General features: G+C 43.4%; 1 protein-coding gene across 3 annotated transcripts in view; it reads right to left on the reverse strand.

Annotated features, from left to right (window-relative positions):
• Nucleotides 1-1,840: 1,840 nt before the first annotated feature.
• Nucleotides 1,841-14,643, reverse strand: part of PPP1R7 (protein phosphatase 1 regulatory subunit 7) — a 29,435-nt gene continuing 16,632 nt past the window's right edge. For all 3 annotated transcript variants that reach the window (XM_074964226.1, XM_074964225.1, XM_074964227.1), the window contains 4 exons: nt 11,488-11,604; nt 6,833-6,937; nt 5,365-5,451; nt 1,841-2,211 (listed from right to left, as the gene is read on the reverse strand). In XM_074964226.1, the coding sequence (XP_074820327.1) occupies nt 2,035-2,211; nt 5,365-5,451; nt 6,833-6,937; nt 11,488-11,604 (486 nt within the window). In that variant the 3' untranslated portion in view covers nt 1,841-2,034. The remainder of the gene's footprint in view (nt 2,212-5,364; nt 5,452-6,832; nt 6,938-11,487; nt 11,605-14,643) is intronic.

A 14,643-nucleotide genomic window follows, 5' to 3' on the forward strand; every position in this document is an offset into this window, starting at 1 on the left:
CTAAGGGTAGTTAAACTCTGGAACAGACTTCCAACGGAGGTTGTGGAATCCCCATCACTGGAGGTTTTTAAGAACAGGTTTGACAAACACCCGCCAGGGATGGTCTAGGTATATGTGGTCCTGCCTCAGCACACGGGGCTGGACTTGATGACTTCTAAGTCCTTTTCAGCCCCACATTTCTACGATTCTTAGATTACATCAGGCTCTGTCACCTTCAGTAGCAGCCTGGCAGAAATACCCAGACTGAAGAATCGGCCTTAAGAATCCTTCTGAAGTCCTGAATGTCAGAGGAGGAAGGCTATACCCACACCTTTGAGACTGACTCAGGAAGTCACCCTGGAATCAGCACCAGCTGAACTGAAATCCTTTGCTCCAGAGTTTTTCTCTTATTCATACACATTTGGATGACATTTCTGCTTTGGAAAGGAAGGTGGAAGCAGTAGGAAACTGCCAGATTTGGGAGTTATAGCTCCATGTGATTCGGAGGGTTCTGCATTAGGGTATAATGCTACATTCACCAAAATTAACAAGAACAGTGCAGTTCTGTGCCACAGAGTAGACTACCTCAAAACCAAAGCAGTGGAGGAGATATTTTTGCTTGGCTGGCATACCGGAGAACATGGCATCAGGAACTCTGCAACTTTGTTCTTGCTGGATGCTTCACAACTTTGCTTGAAGCAATGGGTCCACTGGATCCCATTATTTGATGTCACCTAGAAGACTTCCTGATGGGTAACTGTGCTGCCAAGACTTCTTCTAGGATTGGTTAACGTGTGAAGTTTAGAATATGAGGATTTACATTCTGAGTGTGCTAAGGAGAATACAGAATCTGGAAAACATTTTCTTATTGAAAAGTGCATTATACAAACAATGGAAAAGTTTAATGGTAAAATCCCAACTGCATTAGATAGTGAGGTACCAGGCCAAACAAAAACAGAATGGTATGTACCCAATACAAAACAGAATACAGTGCCCTCTGAATTCAACTCCTTGTCCTAGCTTTAGCAAATGATGGGGCTACAATACCACAAAAGTGGATATGGTATAAAAATCAAAGTAGGGTGAATGTTGAAGATGCCTTTACTTTAAAGCAGACTACCCTTCTCTCGGATCTCTAATGCCTCTGCCTCAGCATAGCAGGGAGTTGCCACATACACTGAAAGCTATATTTTGTTATGGCTAATTCTGAGGAATTCCTGAGGCAAATTTAAGCCACAAATGTGGGGGAAATAATGTAAGGCACAGATTTAGGCCTCCTTAGATTCAAACGTCAAATTCATAGTCCCTCCCATCCTAGTCCAGACACTAGCCTCTAGCTCCTTCCCCAACCAACTACTCACAGTGGCAGCATGTAACAGTTATCACTTCCCATCACCATAGCAGTGTGTGGACTGGCAGTTCATCCATCTGCTCGCGCACACATATCCTTCTTAGCTCAGTCTTTTGTTTTATATTGAGAATTTTTTAAATGCAGGTTTTTAAGCAATATTCTAAATCGATGAGTGCTTATCTCAAGAAGGATCAGAAAAGACAGAAACTCTGGACAAGGGTAGGAGTGTTAACACAGTTCAATGCCTTTAAAGGGTTATCACCCCCATCTGCCCCACTACAAAAACTGAAGCTCTATTCACGCGGGTGTTACTGACTTGAAGACTTTTCACTCCTGTTTACCAACATGGTTACTTAATTCTGACACACGAGAGACAGCTGCTGGCTTAGACTGAACACAGAAGCTTGCTGACGAAATGCCCAATACAAATAAACACTGGTACAACCAGGAAATATCATGTGTTAAGATTTATTATTATTAATAATAAAATAATAATAATAATAATCATCATCATAATCATCATCATCATAATTTTTCAAAAACAACAAGAGAGAGTGCATTATACACAAGAACTGGTACTCAGTGCTTTTTATTGGCTGTTTTCTTTGTGCCAGTGTACTGAAGACTTGGGTAGTGGTAAGTGGATAAAAAACCCAACTGGGACATTTCTCCAAGGAAGGAAGGAGAGAGGGTAGGCAGGAGGCTCAGAATCGGACAAACGTGGCATCAATCTGCCGGACAGAAGGAAGAGCCAGCATGATTTTGCGCCGGTACTGAGGATCCTTCTGCAGGGGGTTTCTCTCCAGATATACAGTTTCCAAATTCTTGGCTCCCTTCAGCTCATCCAGGTCGCTCCAACTCTCAATGAGATTATCATTCATCTGTGAAGCACACACACGAACACTCCCAGCAAAGCTTCATTAGTGAGAACATAACCCAGACAGACACCGCTCATGAGGAGTCACCGATTACCAAGAACCAGGGGGCAGTTAGGCTGTGCGGTTACCAGCCTGATAGAATCTAGCTAGAAAGAATGACACCGTTTGAGCTTCTTCAATGTGAAGCCTTGCTGAGCCTTCTCTGTTCCCTACTCCAAGCACAGTTATTCTTCAGCAATATCCACCACAAGACCTTGCCCCCTGGTAATGTGTAACCAGAATTCAACTTGATAGGCTTTAACATACCTTGCCCGTTTAGAGGATCCATGGAAATGCCACCTATTGACTCTCTCTTGTCTACAGAGCATCACAGGAATGCCTTACTCACTGCAAACCCCACTCCCTCGTGACTTGTCCCTTCAGCACATTGCTGCAGTTTTGGCCTCAAGGATAGCTTCATGGGTTCCCCTTTAATATTGTTGCTTTAATATTGTTCCCTTAAAGCCAGCTCCTGCCTGACAAGGCAAAGCTTGAGTTCTCCAGTCTAAGGGCACCAACCTTTCCTAGGCAGGACATTCTCATGTAGGGGTGGAAATGCTGTAAGCCTCGCTTCAGCAGGTTTCCTCTTGTGTCTCCACTGGGAGGCAGTCTGACTCCCACAGAAGAGGCTGCATGGTTCAAGCTATAAACATAAGACCTCCTCAGATCTCAGTGTCATCTACCACAGAGGCTTCATGCCCCCCACTGCAGCCAAACCCCCGCAGGGTTAACTGTGGTCTCTTGACAGCTGGGCTCCTTCGAACACTGCTGCCCAAAATACACCCACTGGAAAGCAGGATGGCTTTCATAGCACAGAGACTTCATGCATGTCACTGTAGACAGTATGCAGCAGTGCTTTGAACCACAGTTGGCAAGGGGGAGGGATACAAACATGCCATTCAGTGTTATTATCATTCCATCCCACATTTGGATCCTGGCCGAATTCCAGTGGGGGTGTCAGAGGAAGGGAGAAGCATACCATGCAGCCACAATTCCCCTATCCCAGATGTGAAAGCTTCAGCTCTCCTTTGCTCCTGCAAGCAGAGCCTGGAGGTTCAGAGGAAGTTACTGCAGCAGCAGTATCTTTACTCTCAAAATAAGGGATCAGACCTTTTTCAGCGCACTGCTCCCAACTCACATCATGCAACCAAGGCAAGCAGCACTGAGGACTCCCAACTTCCCCAAAATTGCAATTGTGAAGTGGAAAAGCAGTGTTTTTCATTGAAGTGCCTACTTCCCACCACCCCAGGGAAAGACAGCTGCTCTAACAGGGGCCATGTGTCACCAAAGGATGGTCACGGGGTTAAGACACTGGACTGGGCCTCTGGAAATCACTTTTCAGCTCTGCCACAGAGTCTCTGTGTGACCTCAGATAAGTCTATCTGTTAGTGCCTCAATCGCCCCTGCCCCCATCCATAACATGGGAGTAATTTTTCCCCTACCTCAGAAGGGTGATAGAGAGGCATTCATATACTATTGTGCCAGAAGCCATATAAATACCTAGTTAGAGTAGGACAAACTATCTGCAACATTCCTGGACTTAACAAGTGATACTACATCTGTGCTAACTTTAATACCCTTATTTAGGGCACTAAATAGGGTCAGAAAGATGCATACAGCATTTAGGAACTGGAACCCTGCAATTAATAAAAAAAATAATTCTTTAAGGTGGGCTTCATACCTCACTCAATTAAACTGTAATTTTGAAGATAATTTTGCCCAGTTCTCTCCATCAGGAGGGATGTAGGGCCAAATTAAAAAGAGTATTAAATGGGAAAACTGGAGTCTCAGAAGAGGAAGGGAGTTAGAGATCATGAGCAGACCTTTACCAATGCACTGCTGTCCAGTTCAGTAGTGGGCTCTTGACAAAGGCAAAGTCCTACAGAATTAGGTTGCTCCCTTTCCTTCCTGAGGAAGAAACACCAGCAGCTGGAGCAACTTTTTCTTCTGGGAGCAAAATGCTTTGTAAATTTCTCCACTGGTTCAAAGGGGAGAGTCTAATAACTTGAAAAGAATCGCACCACATTCTGCACACGCAAGCTAGTCTGTACTGTCTCACTTTGAAGACGGTAGTAGGCCACACTTCATAGGATGCCTGAGCTCCTTGGCGTATAAAGGCAGTTCATTCTGGCATGAGTAGGCACAGATAGGAACCACAAACCTGACTAATACAGCCTCTGAAAGGTTATATTCAAGGGTTGGAAAAGCACCGTCCAAGAAGCCTCTATATTGGATTCTAGCTTGATTTCGTGTCCAGCTACTTCTCAGTCCTGCAGCCAAAGCCTTCATTCAAGGGCTCAGATAGTGAAAAGTTCCAAATGATGACAATGTGAAACAGAAAAATGTGGCTTCTAGGGCTTCTATTTATTAAGCACTAGCGGAGCAAGTCCAGACATACCCTAACTGAACATAGCAAGAAACATTGTACACTATGGGGGCTGGAGCACTGAGATTCCAGGTGGATATCTACTCCTCTGTTCAAACGTTGTTCCCTTCCTGACAGAAACTACAGAAACAAAATGCAGGGCTTAGCCATCCAGGATGCCACCAACCAGAGCCAGCTCAGTATTTTGATCTGGCTAGCAGGAGCGGAAACACCCAGAGGACAGCTGAATTTTTCCTGAGTGGTTACAAGAAACTGACCAAACTGACTGCTCTAAAACTGCTTTTAAACACTTTGGCTCACCTCTGCACCAAAATGCATTATATCTACTTCTATTACACAGCCATACTGTACCTTACAGAAAAGCTAGCCGTGCAAAAATGGGGGAAGGCAGAGCTCTATACTTCAAAGCCATAGCCTGAGCACAGTGGCAAGATCAGTATTCTAAGGAGATAGGCACCTGACATAATTAAGGGCCTGCTACCATTAAAAACCTGTAAAATGAATTAACTGTGATGACCCTCCCCCCATGCAGACAGGTAAGGAGAAGAGGGGCTTACAACCTTGTCACCAGAACAAAGGGGACACTTGAAATAAAACTCAGTCCACATCTAATGAGCACTGGAGCTGGAATCTAAGAGATGTACAACTCACCATTTTAAACCCCCTTCACCACACCCAATCAAGAAGGATTTCTTTTAGTATGTATCTATTTCAGAAAGGCCTGCACTTACCCAGAATTCCTGCAGCTCTGTTAGATGGCTGACATTTTCAATCTTTTTGATCCTATTGGATGCAATGTCCAGCATTGTAAGTTTGTTCTGAAATAAGCAAATGAAAACTTTAGCTTGGATTTCCTCATCTCCTCCTCTACCCCACTCTGAGTCCGAGGGCTGAAAATTCTGAGGAGCACTAGTAAACCACTGCCAGCTGGCTATTATGGTTAGCTAGCAAAAGTACAATTGGTTAATTAGGCTCTAATTAGTATTGTCCTATACTCCTCCCCAGGATTATAAAACTTCTGAATATGAGAGAAAATACATTCAGTGCAAGGAGAACTCTCACCGTTTAACTATAGCAGACAAGATAGTTTTTAAATCAAGACAGCTTGCCAACTTCTCAGAAGCAACTGAAAACAATTACTAGCTGGCCAGTAGTTGCTGACAAACTAATTACTCCCGAGCAGTGAGCTTTCCTTGTAATATTTTAAGATTAGTAATCAGACATTCCAAGACGACGTTTTGGCATCTACAAAAAATCTGATTAAAAGAAGGTTTCAGAGTGGTAGCTGTGTTAGTCTGTATCAGCAAAAACAACGAGGAGTCCTTGTGGCACTTTAGAGACTAACATTTATTTGGGCATAAGCTTTTATGGGCTAAAACCCACTTCATCAGATGCATGGAGTGGAACATACAGTAGGGTGGTATACATACACAGCATATGAAAAGATGGGAGTTGCCTTACCAAGTGGGGGGTCAGTGCTAACCAAAGAACTCTCCCAGGTGGCACGTTTAAAGACAGGAATTCTATGCATTAGGAAGCCCAAGAGTTTTAGAAAATGTAACCCTTAACGTGTGTATGCAGGAGATCAGCTAAATTACTCAGATTCCTCTGATCTCCAGGGGTGCCTCACAATGCCACCTATTGGTAAAAGGGCATGAACACATCACAGGCTTCTCCATAAGGACAATCCAAGGCAGAAATACAGAAAGTTGGACTGATTTAAAAGAGCAAGATGGCATGGTTTGCCTCTTCTGACCCATGACAACTCACTTAGTCATTTCTGGTGCCTGTGTAAGAGAAACTCACGGCTACCTATTGCAGATCCAATTCATCTTTCAACTCAGGAGTTTAGCAGCAGAGATAATCAGCAGAAGTGCTGTTAGGCCTCCCTGTGCTAGTTATCAGCCAAATTGTTACATTAACTGCTTCAAGACTCCATCTAGCTGGTACAGTTTTACAGTCCACTCCAGACTGACTAGAAAACGTGCCTGTTCCCAGCAGAAGAGGCGGCGGCTCATGTTTTGTTCTTTTAGGTATAATAGATAAAGAATTTATACGGTTTTCCAAGAAGCTCAACTTTCTTTGGGTAACTTAAGGACAACAGGAACTTCCCAGCAACACCAATGTAAGATGAACCCAGCCATTCTGCGAAGTATTGTGAGGCCAGCCCTTCTTAAAGAAAGCCAATGAGACGCTCACATTGTTCTCCAGTCCCTCGATGACTTCTATGCCATTGTGGCTAAGGTACAGCTCACGCAGATTCACCAGGTTCTGCAGACCCTCGATCTTGGTCAGCCGGTTGCTCTGAAATTGTACAGGAGGGAGTGAAAGTCCAGCCCAAAGGAATGAACCCAGAGTGAACTCTTACACAAGAAAGAATTTCAAGAACATTTCTACATAGCACAGATCATTTAGATAGAAATAAAGTGCATGGGAAGGAAGGACTTTGCCTGTTACAGAGGAAGGACAACACTGTACTTGATGGATGTGGGACATTCAATTACTTTGAAACTTTTGTAACCAACTCACAAGCAAGTTCCAGGTGAGCCAGAGTCCCTTCAAACCTGGCAGGATCTCCGATTCTCCCCCTACTTATGACAGCTGCAACCCTGAAGGCCTTTTCTGTTTTAATTTCTTTAGAAGACAAGGCAAGGACTTCAACAGCACTCATTTTATATTGCTCTTTTATGAGCTGGGGAAGAGGATGATGTAGCAATTATAAACAGACCCCCAAATACATCTGTGATACGCTTACTGTGTCTGTCATACATGCTAAGTTTTTATTGGCAGTGAAACTGTGTGTGCGTATGAACATCTGATTGCTATACCCCCTGCTGGAACTTGCCAGGCTGCTATACTGGTGTGCAGAGGAAAAGAGATTGTTTCTCTGACCCAGACTGAGGTGTCATTAGAGGTGGTTTTGAAACAAATTGATAAATTAAACAGTAATAAGTCACCAGGACCAGATGGTATTTACCCAACAGTTCTGAAGGAACTCAAATATTAAATTGCAGAACTACTAACTGTGGTATGTAATTTATCATTTCAATCAGCTTTTGTACCAGATGATTGGAGGATAGCTAATGTGACGCCAATTTTTTAAAAAGGTTCCAGACACAATCCCAGCAATTACAGACCACTAAGCCTAACTTCAGTGTCGGGCAAACTGGTTGAAACTAAAGTAAACAGAATTATCAGACACACAGATGAACATGATTTGTTAGGGAAGAGTCAGCATGGTTTTTGTAAAGGGAAATCCTGCCTCACCAATCTACTAGAATTCTTTGGGGGAGTCAACAAGCATGTGGACAAGGGGGAATCCAGTAGATATAGTGTACTTAGATTTTCAGAAAGCCTTTGACAAGGTCCCTCACCGAAGGCTCTTAAACAAAGTAAGCTGTCATGGGATAAGAGGGACGGTCCTCTCATGGATAACTGGTTAAAAGATAGGAAACAAAGGGTAGGAATAAATGGTCAGTTTTCGGAATGGAGAGCAGAAAATAGTCCAGCCCCCAGGCTGAAAATGTCATGGAGGTCAATGGAGACAAAATCATAGCCTTATTCATAAATGATCTGGAAAAAGGGCTAAACAGTGAGATGGCAAAATTTGCAGATGATAGAATACTAAAGAAGATAGTTAAGTCCTAAGCAAGAGTTACAAAGGGATGGGTGACTGAGCAACGAAATGGCAGATGAAATTTAATGTTGATAAATGCAAAGTAATGTACACTGAAAACAATCCCAACTATACACATAAAATGATGGGTCTAAATTAGCTGTTACCACTCAAGAAAGAGATCTTGGAGTCATTGTGGATAGTTCTCTGAAAACATCCACTCAATGTGCAGCGGCAGTCAAAAAAGAAACAGAATGTGGGGAATCATTAGGAAAGGGATAGATAATACAACAGAAAATATCATATTGCCTCTATATAAATCCAAGGTACACCCACATCTTGAATACTGCGCACAAATGCGGTTGCCCCATCTCCAAAGAGATATATTGGACTTGGAAAAGGTACAGAAAAGGGCAACAAAAATGATTAGAGATATGGAATGGCTGCTGTAGGAGGAGAGATTAATAAGACTGGGACTTTTCATCTTGGAAAAGAGACGGCTAAGGGGGGATATGAATGAGGTCTATAAAATCATGACTAGCATGGAGAAAGTAATTAAGGAAGTGTTGTTTACTCCTTCTCATAACACAAGAACTAGGGGTCACCAAATGAAATTAATATGCAGCAGGTTTAAAACAAACTAAAGGAAATAATTCTTCACACAGTGCACAGTCAAACTCTTTGCCAGAGAATATTGTGAAGACCAAGACGTTAACAGGGTTCAAAAAAGAATTAGGTAAGTTCATGGAGGATAGGTCCATCAATGGCTATGAGCCAGGATGGACAGCGATGGTGTCCCTAACCTCTGTTTGCCAGAAGCTGGGAATGGGCAACAGGGGATGAATCACTCGATGATTACCTGTTCTGTTCATTCCCTCTGGGGTACGTGGGCAGTGGCCACTATCAGAAGACAGGATACTGGGCTAGATGGACCATTGGCCTGACCCAGTATGGGTCTTATATATTGGCGGGGAAGGATAGCTCAATGGTTTGAGCATTGGCCTGCTAAACCCAGGGTTGTGAGTTCAATCCTTGAGGAGGCCATTTTGGGATCTGGGGCAAAAATTGGGGATTGGTCCTGCTTTGAGCAGGGGGTTGGACTAGATGACCTCCTGAGGTCCCTTCCAACCCTGATATTCTATTAAATGCTTTTTACTACTTTTATTAGCTCTGCATGTTAAAAAAGTGAGTCACTTGGTATCAGGGCAAAAAGGATAAACCCCCTCATTTAGCAAAGCCTTAGAATCATAGAATCTCAGGGTTGGAAGGAACCTCAGGAGGTCATCTAGTCCAACCCCCTGCTCAAAGCAGGGCCAATCCCCAATTAAATCATCCCAGCCAGGGCTTTGTCAAGCCTTACCTTAAAAACTTTTAAGGAAGGAGAGATTCCACCACCTCCCAAGGTAACAAATTCCAGCGCTTCACCACCCTCCTAGTGAAAATTTTTTTCCTAACATCCAACCTAAACCTCCCCCACTGCAATTTGAGACCATTACTCCTTATTCTGTCATCTGCTACCACTGAGAACAGCCTAGATCCACCCTCTTTGGAACCCCCTTTCAGGTAGTTGAAAGCAGCTATCAAATCCTCCCTCATTCTTCTGTTCCGCAGACTAAATAAGCCCAGTTCCCTCAGTCTCCCCTCATAAGTCATGTGCTCCAGCCCCCTAATCATTTTTGTTGCCCTTAGCTGGACTCTTTCCAATTTCTCCACATCCTTGTAGTGTGGGGCCCAAAACTGGACACAGTACTCCAGATGAGGCCTCACCAATTTCGAACAGAGAGGAACGATCATGTCCCTTGATCTGCTGGCAATGCCCCTACTGATACAGCCCAAAATGCCGTTAGCCTTCTTGGCAACAAGGGCACACTGTTGACTCATATCCAGCTTCTCGTCACCGTAACCCCTTGGTCCTTTTCTACAGAACTGCTGCCTAGCCATTCGATCCCTAGTCTGTAGCGGTGCATGGGATTCTTCTGTCCTAAGTGCAGGACTCTGCACTTGTCCTTGTTGAACCTCATCAGATTTCTGTTGGCCCAATCCTTTAACTTGTTTAGGTCCCTCTGTATCCTATCCCTACCTTCCAGCGTGTATTTATCACTCCTCCTAGTTTAGTGTCCTCTGCAAACTTGCTGAGGGTGCAATCCACGCCATCCTCCCAATCGTTAATGAAGATATTGAACAAAACTTGCCCCAGGACCGACCCTTGGGGCACTCCGCTTGATCTCCTTGGGGAGATGTCTTCCACTGCTGCAGCAAGAGGAAAGCATCCTCCAGGAACTGCTGCTGTAGGGTCAACCCCAGTGCTTAATTTGTGCTAGGGCTTGCCAGGGCTGAGCCTATAGGTTTGGCAGTTCATAACTCTGGCACCTCTGGGCTTCCCATGTCAGTTATGAAAGTTTAAAAAAAAAAAAAAAAAAAAGGCAGGCTTGAGCCCTGGCACCTCTTTCATTACACTTACTAGAAGAAGTTACAGAGTAACAGCCGTATTAGTCTGTATTTGCAAAAAGAAAAGGAGTACTTGTGGCACCTTAGAGACTAACCAATTTATTTGAGCATAAGCTTTCGTGAGCTACAGCTCACTTCATCGGATGCATAAAGCGACTGAAAAAGTTCTTATATCAGGTTTGAAGCAGCAAAAGAATAAAACTGCTAGTTTGCAAGTGTCTCTCTGGAAATTACCGCAATAGCTTGGGGGTCATCAGTCCTTATTTAGTGCTTCCTAGCTGGATTTCTAACCAGGAAGCACTAAATAAGGACTGATGACCCCCAAGCTATTGCGGTAATTTCCAGAGAGACACTTGCAAACTAGCAGTTTTATTCTTTTGCTGCTTCAAACCTGATATAAGAACTTTTTCAGTCGCTTTATGCATCCGATGAAGTGAGCTGTAGCTCACGAAAGCTTATGCTCAAATAAATTGGTTAGTCTCTAAGGTGCCACAAGTACTCCTTTTCTTTTTAGAAGTAGTTAGTAAACTGTATTTAAGCCAAGGATGCAGAAGTATTTCTTTCTTCTTTCCCTCAACCAAAGTAGATCTAGACACCCATCTGATGCACTTATAAAGTGCTTGCATTTCCATTTTCAAAAGGCATGAAACAAAATACCGAGCAGATAGAATGTCACAGTCTTAAAAAAAAATTAGCTGAAGAAAGATTGCAGATCTGCTGATTCAGGCTGAGTCGTGATTTACATGTTCCCTTGTCAAGGTGGAATGAGGAGCCCAAGGAGGATCAATACCTGTATACTGAGCACTGTCAAGTTTGTCAGTGCATCCAAATTCTGGAGCTTGGTGATTTTGTTCTTTCCCAGGAATAGGCTGTCCAGGTTAGTCAGTGTGTCAGTATTCTCAATTGCCTGTAAAATGACCAAAGGAGGCAGTGTTACTGCTCTGGGCACTACTCCCAGCCTTAAATGCCATCTCCAGACTCATTTAGAGAGAGAGTTCAGATGGTGGGAACACAGCAAGCAAACCTAGATCTCCTGATCAATTCAAGCATTCTGTCCTTCTGGATCTATGGAGTCCTAAAATGACTATTCAGATTAGAACCCTTATGACATACCATCCAGATGATTTTCCAGCTCGAGTTTTGAAAGAAAGCAATCAATGTTAGAAACAAGCAATGTTATAAATGTTCCCACAGCAATTCTCAAACTTCATTGCACCACGACCCCCCTTTTCATAACAAAATTACATGACCCCAGGGGCTGGGGGGAGAAGAGAACCCAGCTGCCGGGGGGGGGGGGGGGGAAGAGGCGGCAGCAAGAGCCCGAGCCCTGCTGCGCCTGGTGGGGGTGGAGCTTGGGCTTCACAACCCACTCTGGGGCCCTGACCCACAATTTGAGAACCGTTGTGTTAATGAAGCTGGCATCCCTAACTAGGCGGAAAGGAAAAGGAAGACAGTCTATGGAAAGATCCAATTCTTCTGGTAGAGTTCACATTACTCTTTATAATCCCCAAAGAAATGTAATAGTCTGATGAGCAAGTCCTTAGAAGGCAGAAGCCATTATCCCACCTCACCCAGAACAAATAGTGAGCTGAATCCATTCAGAAAATTCACTCTTAACATAATAAATAACTTCAGAAGACAAACATTACAGCCAACCCAACTGAATGAGAATGGAAGTTATTGTCCTTGGCAGATACGTTGGACTTGTTTTTAAAAAGGTTTCTGAGGATGGCAGCATTTTCAATATTACAAACACCACGTTCCATTGAGATTAACTATTGCATTCATCCACAGCTATGCAGTTGAGAATCACGACCCCAATGATTCTGCAACACCTAGTTCACACGAGCTGGGGCCTGCCCTGGGGGCACAGGAGCAGCACAAATGCCAGCATGCTTTCATGGAATGAATCCAGGAGTGGGAGCTAGGAACTCCTGAGTCTTAATCCTGACTCTGCCATTGTTGGGATGTGTAGCCTGAGGCAAGTCATTCAGCTTCTGTGTCTCAGTTTCCCTATAATAAAATAAAGATAATAATGCTTTTTTGGTTTCATAGGGCTGTTTAGTTCATAATGAGACAGTGCTTTGAAGATGAAAATGCTACATATATGCCAAATATTACTATTAGTACAACATGTGCCATTCTAGTTTAAGTACTGAAGGGGGGAGGGGGGGGGAATGAGGTGGTTTCCCTCTGGATGATCAAAAGAACTGTATTCTTTGTTTCTAAAAAGAGATGCATCCAGCCCTCCTCATCAGAGAAAGTATCAGAGGGCAGGAAAGTGTGAAATGGGGGGATCCCAGAGACTCCTATAAAGAAAAGGAAACACAGGCAGGCTTTAAAAAAAAAAAAAAAGGGGGGGGGGAACTTCAGCACATAAATAATTGAAGAAATTTTCTTTTCCTTCTTCTGGAGCCTTAAAGGCATATGACATTGATCAGACAAACCATATACAACAACTTATAATTGACTCTAAAGTAGCTTAGATTGCCAGGTCAGAAAAATATTCAAACAACGAGAGTGTCATAACTGAAAAGGCTTTTCTATGTTTGCCATGTAGTCATCAACAAATAAATACATGCTGGTAACAGCTCACATGGGACTCTATCACACTTCATAGCCTGTGTCCCTGCCAAGGATTGTGTTCTGCCAGGTCCCTGAGCAGTCTGTTCCCCGAGTTCAGCTCAGCAGTTGGAGAAACCTGCAGCTGATACCACCTCTGCCCCTCACTGGCAACTCCTGCTGTAGTAATTGGGCAGAAAATGCTTAGCGCTCTGGGGATATGTAAGAAGAAGAAAACAGGTGGGGGAGAAGGGGGGGAATATCTCCTTAAAGCAATGAGAGTCAACGAGATGCTTATTTTAGTGAGAATATTATCGAACAAGTGCAGATGGGAGACATAAGAGGTAGGTCATCAGTTAAACATCTGTTTGATAATTGGCTTAGTCCAGCCTTGCAAAAAAAAATCAGCATAAAAATATACCAGAGCAGGCACAAAATAAATTTAGTTGCCCACGCTTACCATGACACCACCAATCAGATAATTAGCAGCACTTTACCTATCCATCACAAAGAAGAATTACTTGACATCAAGTGAGAGAATTTTGCAAGGCAACTGACCCTTTGCTACAAATTCCAGTGCTCTGGCCATTCATTCTAATGCACCGCCAGCAAGCCGGAAAAGTTCCAAGCATCAAAATATTGATATGACCTTGTTAAAGACTGAAATTTCAAAAGTTATTTTTTAGGTCTTCATCCTACAGATTTATCTCCAGGAATTTGTCCACAAGTTACAGTGCAGAAGAGAGCTACAGCAATCAAAGGTTTTTATTGCCCACAAACCCAACAGGGACAGGAGCTATTTCCTTGTTGTCTGCCTGGAAGTTGACTCCTCTCATCATTGCGCTGCAGCATTCAGCCACTTAGGATGGGGGCACTTTGAGAAGTCAGAATACAATCAGTCTACAAACACAGGTACCATGTTTCTAATTTTTTCCCCCCATTAAAATAAGCTTTAGAGGTTACATCAGATTATGTAACCTATCTCCACATACCTTTCAGTCCTTTACCATGAAGGTCAATTCACCAAAATTTGTACTTATTTATTTTTAAGTTGTTGGAAGAGATTGTCTGGCTAGACCCTATCTGCAGTAATACAGTATAAGAACATAACTGGATCTTCTGTCTTTCTCTACCTGGATCTTCTGTCTCTCTCAAATTGCCTCACATACCCATAGATGTGGGATAGAAGCTAGTCCACTGAATTCAGTTTGCTGGATTCCTGCCTGCCTCTCCAGGCCACCTATGGAGATCCCATTGCCCTGTTTGTGCAAAGTCCAAGATTCCCAATCATTTAACTGGCTGCAGCCCCAAAACTGCAGTGTTATTCCCCACAGCCGTTTCATTTCACAAGTAATATTTCCCTCTGTTGGGGAGAAATGGACTG

The sequence above is a fragment of the Natator depressus genome, chromosome 9 (assembly GCF_965152275.1).
Source record: "Natator depressus isolate rNatDep1 chromosome 9, rNatDep2.hap1, whole genome shotgun sequence".
NCBI lineage: Eukaryota > Metazoa > Chordata > Testudines > Cheloniidae > Natator > Natator depressus.